Consider the following 9862-nt stretch of genomic DNA (forward strand, 5'->3'; position numbering starts at 1 on the left):
ATGTTGCCTTTATCAATTAAATTTCATAATCAATTATTAATTTCATTTATATAATTTTAGTTATCTCTTATATATAATTATACATTTTTTAACATATATATATATATATATAATTATACTTATAATTGTCTATTTTTGGGAATAGAAAAAGCTACATGTACAAGTTACAAAATTGTGATTCTTGTGAAATTAATTAATGGAGAGACATATTTATGGAGTTCCAATTTATATTTCAAATATTAATCAACATATACAATTTGGGTCGTGATCAAATCACATATTTATTATCAGTTTAACTTTCTAAATTACTCCTGGGTTCGTTTCAATTAAAGATGTAAACACGTGAATGCTGGCGAAAATGCCATAAAGGAATCTGCAATTCTGCAATTACGAGCTATCAACATACGAGTTATGACATCCTATTGGACTGCAAAAGTTAACCAACGGTAATCGAAACGATGGAGTGCATGATGATACGTGCGCTTGCATCCACTGGATTTTGTTAATCTGACTATTAATTTAAATATTGATATTTGTTTGCTTAAAAAAAAAATAATGTTATTAATTTGCCAATTTTGATATATCATCAATTAACATATATAGAATCAGCAATTGATCATATGAAGAATATTATTTTAATTGATTTTATTTAAACCCCTTTTGATTTTTAAATATTAAAAACTAAAATGAAATCCTAACGTATTGTTAACGATTGATTTTACCGTAGTTATCAGCCTAGGTAACAAATAACAATTTTTCTTTTTTCTTTTTTTTTTTTTACTTCTATAGAGGAAAATCTAAACTACAATTACTCTTCCAACAACCAATTTCCTTTGATAGGAAAATGGAAAAGACAACTCATTAATTCATTTAATTGTCAGCTATCAACAAATTGTTCTATACCAATATTAAAGTACAATCATAATCGCTATATATACAATGAACAAAAAAAAAAAAAAAAAATGCACGCAGGATTAAAATCCTATATGGAACATCATCTCCACTTGATCAACACAACTATAGCTAAAGCTACTAATTAGCTTTAAAAATATAAAATAAAACACAGAATTCCTGCATTTCATAATAAGTCAGTGATATGTTTAGTACTCCTCCTGGTGTACTTGTGGCCGTTGCCCTAATGGTGGCAATGGCTACTACACCAAGTCATCAAGCATATGCAGCACGTGCTTTCTTCGTCTTTGGGGACTCCCTCGTCGATAGCGGCAACAACAACTACTTAGCAACTACTGCACGTGCCGACTCTCCGCCATATGGCGTCGACTATCCCACCCACCGTCCCACCGGCCGCTTCTCCAATGGCCTAAACCTCCCTGACGTCATCAGTACGTTTTCATTCATTTTCCATTTTCATTTTTTTTTTTTATAGTAATGTTGTTAATTTCATTTGTGAATATATATATATATATATATATAAAATAAAACCCAAATAAGTAGTTTCATAGGAGTTGTTGCCCTCGGCAAGACCTCTGCCTGTCCCCTCATAGTCCATTAGTGGGTAGGGTGGTCAACTTATAAAAACATTTTCCATTTATGGAATATATTTACTTACCGTATGCAATTTTTTATTTTAAAAAAGGTGAGAACATAGGGTCAGAGCCCACATTGCCATATTTAAGCCCTGAGCTCACCGGACAGAAACTGCTCATTGGTGCCAATTTTGCTTCAGCCGGCATCGGAATTCTCAATGATACCGGCATTCAATTCGTAAGTCAATAAACTAACCCAAAAAAAATTAAAAAATTAGTTGTTTGTAAGTGAAACTGACCAGGATTTTGTATTTTGCACGCAGCTTAACATAATAAGGATTTTCAGACAGTACGAATTGTTTAAAGAGTACCAGCAAAGGGTGAGTGCTCTGATTGGACCGGCCCAGGCTCAGCGGCTCGTCAACGAAGCCCTCGTTCTCATGACGTTAGGCGGTAACGATTTCGTCAACAACTATTTTCTAACACCTCCTTTAACCTTCAGATCTCGTCAATTCTCTGTCCCTGAATTTTCCCGTCTCCTCATCACCGAGTACCGAAAAATACTATCGGTAATGTTAAATTCACATTTTTTTCCTTATATACGTATGTAATATTGATAATATATTCACCTACTTAATTGGGCTTGTCTGTTCATTATTCATGATTATATTCCAGAGGCTGTACGAGTTGGGGGCCCGTAGAGTGCTTGTGACTGGAACAGGCCCATTGGGCTGTGTTCCTTCTGCCTTAGCCCAGAGGAGCAACAATGGTGAATGTATAGAGGAATTTCAACAAGCAGCAGCAATTTTCAATCCGTTACTGGTACAAATGACTCAAGAGCTAAACCAAGAATTCGGTTCGGATGTCTTTGTGACGGCCAACGCTTTTCAAATGAACATGGATTTCATTAACAGCCCTCAAAAATTCGGTTAGTGTTTTATTTTATTTATTTGCGAAATTTAAATAGTGATTTTGTTATTCCACGCGGTTTTTAAATTGATAGATACTTGTAGGTTTTGTGACATCAAAAGTAGCATGCTGCGGCCAAGGCGCGTATAATGGGTTGGGAGTGTGCAACCCTTTGTCGAATCTGTGCCCAGATAGGAAAATTTATGCATTTTGGGATGCTTTCCATCCAACTGAACGTGCTGTTCGGCTCATTGCTCAGCAGATCATGACAGGTTCTAGCCAGTATATGAATCCAATGAACCTCAGCTCCATCATGGCAATGGATTCTAGGACCTGAAAATATTTTATAATCATTTATATATATATATATGTATTCTGTTTATGATTTGTATTTATGTTTGAATGATAGTTGAGGATTTGACGTCTGATTCTGGGGGCTTTCAAGTAATTGACTAGCTTTCCCGGTCTGACTAGCCTGTTGAGCAAATTAATTATTCAATGCTATCTATGTTCTATGATGTAGAATCATTATAGGCACGGATCATGATGGTACCTTAATAATTCGGATGTATCATTTTGTTACCTGGCTCTTTGTTGTATTATGGCTTCTTTTCGCTTCAATGAAATTCATTTTTCTGAAAAAGAAAGAAGAAAGTAAATTAACACAGTTTGTGGTTCAATGCCAAAAATGCTTATGCACTTGCAATCTCAATGGTAAATAAGGTGCCAAATTGGTAAACATTGGAATTGTACTAGAAAGATAAATATCTTTTATATTTGTAGAAAATTTTCAAAAATTTTTACATTTAAAGATACGAAATATGACAATTTATTATAAAATATAATGGCGAATGAGTAAATAATAATCCATTATTTTTAAAATGACATATATAATTAACTATAATTTATCAATTATTAGAGGAAATATAATATATATATATATATATTATCTTGGAGAAAATAAATTAAAATGTTGTACCTAAAACCATTAATTAATAAAGGCATCGAACAAGATGGTTAATTTTTTTTTTTTTTTTTTTAAATAAAAACAAGATGGTTAATTCTTATTTCGATAAGAAGCGCCGCAGTACAACCCGACATTGAAATTACCGTTTACCGAAGCAATAATTACCCGCGAGAAGCTGCGGCTCTAATTCCCATAATAGTACTTGACCCGACGTCGTTTTGTCGGCTCTCGCGCTTTTAGCTTTCTTATCTTTATGTTCTCTTCCCCGGTCACTAACGCCAAAGCATTTTTCTTCTTCCACTTCAAAGCCGCTTTAAAGTGAGTTCCCCAAACCAGTACACCAAAATCGAGGAAAAAATCCAAAATCCTTCTCTACTATTTTGTTTCTTACTTTATTGAGTTTTTCTTCTTTTTCTTTTTTTTAAATTTTTTGGATTATTTTGGAAATTTCAGTTTTTTGGATTCTCACCATCCAATTATTCAATCTTATCCAGCAGGTTCTTTTTTTTTTTTTTTTTTTTTGGGGGGGGGGGGGGGGTTGAAGAATGGAAAAAGCTCCGTCTTTGACCTCCTTGTGCTTGGAGACAATAAGAAACGAATTGATTTGCGGTAATTTTTTTATTTTTTTTTTGGGTATATTGAACTGCATTTTACATGAGAATTGTGTTAATGGACCAACTAATTTTACGTCTGTTATATTTTAGGTTTTGCCGGAGATGATCTTCTGCCGGTTTTGTATGAGCTACCGTCCGACTTGTTTGATATGCTAGTTGCACGATTGCCGCCATTGGCTTTGCAAAAATTACAAATGGCAATGTACGTAGAATTGTACTGGAATTACGAATTACCTCTGTTTCGGAAATTTCATGGAGTTTTTGTGTTGTTGATTGTTTTGTTTTTGAAATTCTGTGAACAATTTTCTGTTAGATTCGGTTGGGTTTGCCTTTTTTTTTTTTTTTTTTGGGTTGCTGTTGAAGAGGAATTTCTAATTGTTCTTGTATTATGGTACAATTGCTCATTTATTTGAATAGGCCTTTTATGGATCCTAATGACAATGAGTATGCCGATCCTGACGGTGGAAGTGGAAGAAAACGTGGGAGGTTCGGAAAAGCTGAGTGCTTTCTATGATTCAGTATATATATATATATATATTGTTACTATATAGTGAAAATCTAGAATAACAAAAATGCCTAATTTATGAGAAATGTATATGTTTTTACAGGTATTGGAACTTTGACACAGCTTGGAGGAACTTGTTCAAGTGTCGTTGGCCAAAGGTTGTTGATAAGATCCAACCATATGACTGGCAGCAAATGTATTGGGAAGCTCATCTGCAGACGTATGCCTCTAATATGGGAACAAAGTTATCATTGTGTTCTATCGTATTATCCATTACTTTTTACTGATGATTTTGAATTTTTTTTTTTTTCTTTTAACATTGACTTTCAAGAACAGTTGCTTAGACAATGCAGCAGAGATAGCTTTGATCCCGAATTTCAATGGATGTATTGGTGAACTGGAGATTTCAGGTAGTTTAATGCTTGAAATCTTCATTGTCTGACAATTCTGGGTGACCCTTTCTTTCAAGCTTAGGTTTTCCTTTTCTAGTCAATGATACCAGGTGATGAAGTAGTAACTCACATTTGGCATATAGCTTCCATTTTGATGGAACCGCATCAACCCTCTTGCCTTGTTATACATTCAAATTTGAATGCTCTCTTAGATGTCTTTTAGTTTTATCTTTTGATCATTAGTATGAGCTTCCACATCTTTGAATCAGAAGATTACTTCCCTAACATGATTTAAATATTTTTTTTCCCCCTACTTTTATTGTGCATTGACTGAGGTGCATTAACATTCTAAATGGTAGCCTCGCTTTGCTTTTTATGTACAGATAGCGCATTAAAAAGTATTGGTTATGAGAGTTACATGAAAAGTTCAACGTTTGATTTTTCAAAACTATCTTCACATTGCCAACAATTTGGGTGCTACGCTAGGTTCGTTATTCATCTTCCCATGCCTGGATATTCGCATTCTCTGTGAGCAGTGTGTTTGTGTTTCGAGTTATGCAGAAGTTGAGCTTCTTTGATTGTGCTCTTATTTTTGTGCAGATGTCTAAGACTTCAGAGCGTTCTGTGTGGCACAGAATCTTCTGTAAGTTACTGATACCATACTTCAAAGAATCCATTGTCAATGACTGTCATTTGGTCTTTTAGATCTTAAATAGGAATTTTTATTTTTTTTCCCCCCAATTTTGTTTTAAAAAATTTATTTTATTCCTGCATTTGATTATGGAAAGAAGGAGGATGCTCATATTACTTGCAGTTGATAAGAGGATAGGTCAAGTTCCTGACTTTCTATTTCTATGAGCTAGCATTCTTGGTAGAACCTGCATGAACAATTTTATTTTTATACATACATTTATATATTTTATAAAGGGGGTGGTTACTTTCTGGAATGCAATGAGTTTAAGCATTATTGTAATGCTATCTTGTCCAGGTTTCATAAGCCATGGATTTATCTTGTTGCATGATCCCTGAGGAAAAAATGTTTGTAAATTATTGAACTCCTAAAGATGCCCCTTTATATTGTTTCTTCATTTCCCCATATCTCTATATTGTAAGTTCTATCGCACCATGTATCACAAGATATTTACAGTAGATGGTAGCAATTGATACTGGAGTATACATAAACGCATTTTAAATTCCTTAATCACAGTGACTGGTTTAATAAAGTGCTTCTATCAGCACCTTTTCTCATTTCAATATTTTCTAACAAGTAAATGTATCTTGTAATCAACATTTTCTTCATTTATTGCATACCAATTGTAGATTAGATTATAGATCTGTTCATGCAGGATTAAATGTTTGGCTGTATGCACTTGCTTGTTACCTTAAGGCTTAATTTACTGGTCAGCAGCCACTGTCTACACCCTAATACGAATCTGTTGCAGCAATTATTGAGGAACAGCAAGTTGCAGAGCTTAGTAGTTATGTGGATCAGATCTAGGGAGCATGTAAGTTCAGTTATTTCTATACATCTAGTTTAATATATAGCTAAATAAACTCCTCATTTTGGATGGAAGGTTTGAAACTAATGGCTGCACTTTTTATGAAACACAACCCAAGAAACAGATTAATTTAGTCTGATAAGACACTGGTTAGGTTGGCATGACCTCGTGGTTTCTAATGATCATATTCAAACATCCTAAAATCAATTCTGAAGTCATATTACAAAGTATCTCCTATAGATGCTATGTAAAGTTAATCTTCATATGTTGCTCAAGTGACTCTGCAATTTTTTCTTGGATATGTAGCATTTAGAATCTTATGGATTATGTAAATGCTGAATCCTTTCTGCTGGTATATGTTTGCATCTACAGATTGATGGATTATGCAAACTTCTGAATCAGAACTGTGAAAGTTTAGCATCACTTGAATTTATACACTGCAAGCTCTCACCAGCTTCCATTGATAAAATTTGTGGTTCTCTACTCATAAAGGGTCTGCAGACGCATTGGATACAGAACTTCTCAATAAATACAGTTAGCTTTCTTGAAAAGAATCCAGTTTCTTTACCTCCTGGACTTAAATCATTTCTGTCATCTGGAAGGTATATCGGTTATTCCAAGTATAGGATTGTTTTTATCATCAATGTAAATTATGCTGTTGTTGGATGAGATAGGTGGCATTAACATGTCACATGGCTTACCAAGACTGCTTCTATTACATCAGCTATTCCAGCCATGTTTTCTTACTTTCTATATGTTTGCATTGTCAGGTCATTGAATTCATTAAAATTTGCTTACAACTACCTAGGCAGAAATTTTGCAAAACTGGTTTTTAATACTCTTCTTGATGCTTCGTCCTGTCTAACTGTGCTTGACCTTTCAGAAAACAATGTGAGATATGCATTTCTTTCAATTTTTTTTGGTTCATTTAATATCCATCTACAATTACTTAACTTGAAGCTATATACACATTTAATATCCATCTACAATTACTTAACTTGAAGCTATATACACAAAGTGCAGTTAGGAGGCTGGCTTTCTGATTTTAGTAGGAGATTCTCGAGAGGGGCTTCAACATCTTTGGGAGTTGGCATGTCCTTGCCATCCTTACGTGTGCTAAATCTAAGGTTCCAACATATAGTTACTCTGCCTTCAATAAAATTTCTATGCCATCTTACTATCAATTCATGGCAGTTATAAACAGATTAATGCACTGCAAGATGAATAAGAACTGCTTTACATCAAAGTATTCTTTACATGAACCTATATCTTTGGTTATATTCTTTACTGATAAATGGTGTCAATATTAAAATTTAGTATGAAATTATTTCTTCAAAATTATTTTATGCTATTAGGGGAAACAATCTTGACAAAGATGATGCAGACGATCTTAGATATGCTTTGGTTTGTATGCCTAAATTGGAGGTTCTGGATATAAGCGAAAATCCCATTGAGGATGATGGAATTAGGTCAGTTAAATTTTATTTTCCTATGCTTTTTTTTTTTTAGCTATTTTGGGGCATGATCTCACAAACTATCATTGGATGATACAGGAATTTAATACCTTATTTTGTTCAAGCTTCTGAAAATTCCTATCCCTTTGCTGATTTAAACTTGGAGAATTGTGAGCTTTCCTGTGATGGAGTGACTCAACTCATTAATACTCTTTCAACCTTAAAGAAACCACTGAAGTCTCTATCTGTTGCAGATAATGTCCTTGGCGGGTTTGTCTAGTCAATACTTGGTTAAAAGTTGCATTTAATTTCTTTCTTGAGATGAATTGAGGGCTTTTAATTCAACACCCCCCCCCCCCCCCCCCCCTCCCCCCTTTTTTGCAGTCATGTAGCAGCAGCTTTGGGAAAATATCTGTCCACATCAATTCGAGTGCTCAATATTAGTGGTATTGGATTGGATTCATCTGGGTTTGAGGACCTACAGCAAAGCATAACAGACGAGTTGAAGTTAGTTGAGATCAACATAAGGTTCAAATGATTCCTCCATTTCCCCCTCCTCCCTTTTTTTTAAATTTTTTGGTTACACAAGTTTTATTTTAATCCATACCAGGAATTTTACCCTTTAATGAATTGCATATAGCAAAAACCGTGGTGGGATTGAAACAGCAAAGTTTTTGTCGAAGCTCATCTTGTCAGCACCAGAACTTGTTTCAGTCAATGCAGCATATAATTTTATGCCAGCTCATTCCTCATTCGTTGTATTCTCTGCTCTTAAAGCTGCAAAAGGTGATTAATTACTAAACTATTATACTTAATAATATATCAAAATTCACAGTAACGTATGATTTGTTGCCAGATTCACATTATTGGCATTAGCCTGACTATTTAGTTCAGGACTACCAAATTAGTCTAATGTTCTTTTGCTTTGTATACCCTACTTTGCTTTAAAAAACCCACCTCATAGAGTGAAAATAAATTGTTTTTTTTTAACTCAGCATCATTTCCTTTAACCTTAAGCTAATTAAAATGTTATATATATACACATACATATATATATATTAATTTTTAAGTATGTGTACTAAAAGCATTGGGTTTTAATTGAAATTTCACAATTTAGATTTTTTTTTTTTTTTTTTTTTCTTTTTGGCAGTAGCCTGAATGAAAACCTTGTCTCCTTGATTTTGTCAAGTTGTGATGTTAATATTTTAAAGCCGTAAAATACAAGCTATATATGTATATATATACATATATATTATCTACTGTGCGTCATGTATAGCTATCCAAGGACAGCAGCATCTACTTCTTTTTGTTTTCATTATAATATTCAACTGATGCTAAATGCTATAAAGTGATTTGATTTCAATTCCTTCAAGATATCATCCACATACTGTGTGCGTGTAGTTAACTTGGTTTCATAACTTGTCATTTAACAGGTAATCTTGAGGTTTTGGATGTAAGGGGAAATTCTTGGGATCATGATCCCTCTCATAAATCTTTGCTTGACAAATTTCAAGACGCTCAAAAGCCCATTTTGATTCTTCAATCATCACCACGTAAAGATGAACCCTATGACGACGATCCTTAGATGGCCTAGCTGTTATTTCCCAGGCTTAAGTTACATAATTTTACCCATTTGAGCTACCATATTGCTTCTTTGCATTTATCGTGTATGGATAACAAAAAGTTAATGATATTTAGCCAGTTTTTACAGATGGTAATTAGTCTATCAGTACAGTCATTCTATTGTAATTAAGGTTGGTTGTGCCTTAGAAATTGATTTTTTTTTTTTTTTTTTCCCCCTCTGAAATCAATTTTTGTGGATTAGCATTTCCTGTTGAGAATCATTATCCCCAAAAATCTGGAACCAAGTTTTGGATGGAGTTTAAGACATAAACCCACCTAAAAACAAATAGACTGATTTGTACCTTTTTGTTATGTAGTGACAGAGACAACATCCCAATAATTATTTCCCTGATGAAATTGGAACTTGGAAGGTGTTATTGCGTTTTCGGCAGCAAATACGTCAACAAACAAA

General features: G+C 33.8%; 2 protein-coding genes across 3 annotated transcripts; both read left to right on the plus strand.

Annotated features, from left to right (window-relative positions):
• The first annotated feature begins 946 nt into the window (after positions 1-946).
• LOC107426480 (GDSL esterase/lipase At4g28780) lies at positions 947-2978 on the plus strand. Its single transcript, XM_016036682.4, has 5 exons — positions 947-1343; positions 1598-1725; positions 1811-2056; positions 2163-2415; positions 2501-2978. The coding sequence occupies exons 1-5, from the start codon at positions 1097-1099 to the stop codon at positions 2731-2733; spliced, it is 1107 nt and encodes a 368-aa protein (XP_015892168.3). The 5' UTR covers positions 947-1096; the 3' UTR covers positions 2734-2978.
• Positions 2979-3635: 657 nt separating this feature from the next.
• LOC107426804 (uncharacterized) lies at positions 3636-9537 on the plus strand. 2 transcript variants are annotated; one of them, XM_048481221.2, is made up of 16 exons: positions 3638-3972; positions 4068-4179; positions 4395-4463; positions 4586-4702; positions 4819-4892; positions 5258-5360; positions 5475-5517; positions 6317-6379; positions 6746-6975; positions 7144-7264; positions 7397-7500; positions 7729-7842; positions 7927-8097; positions 8212-8355; positions 8468-8613; positions 9261-9537. In XM_048481221.2, the coding sequence occupies exons 1-16, from the start codon at positions 3909-3911 to the stop codon at positions 9410-9412; spliced, it is 1827 nt and encodes a 608-aa protein (XP_048337178.2). In that variant the 5' UTR covers positions 3638-3908; the 3' UTR covers positions 9413-9537. The 2 variants fall into 2 exon arrangements, with proteins under 2 accessions (XP_048337179.2, XP_048337178.2); XM_048481222.2 differs by lacking the exon at positions 9261-9537 and having other exon boundaries at positions 3636-3972; positions 8438-8607.
• The last annotated feature ends 325 nt before the right edge of the window (positions 9538-9862 follow it).

The sequence above is a fragment of the Ziziphus jujuba genome, chromosome 9 (assembly GCF_031755915.1).
Source record: "Ziziphus jujuba cultivar Dongzao chromosome 9, ASM3175591v1".
Lineage (NCBI taxonomy): Eukaryota > Viridiplantae > Streptophyta > Magnoliopsida > Rosales > Rhamnaceae > Ziziphus > Ziziphus jujuba.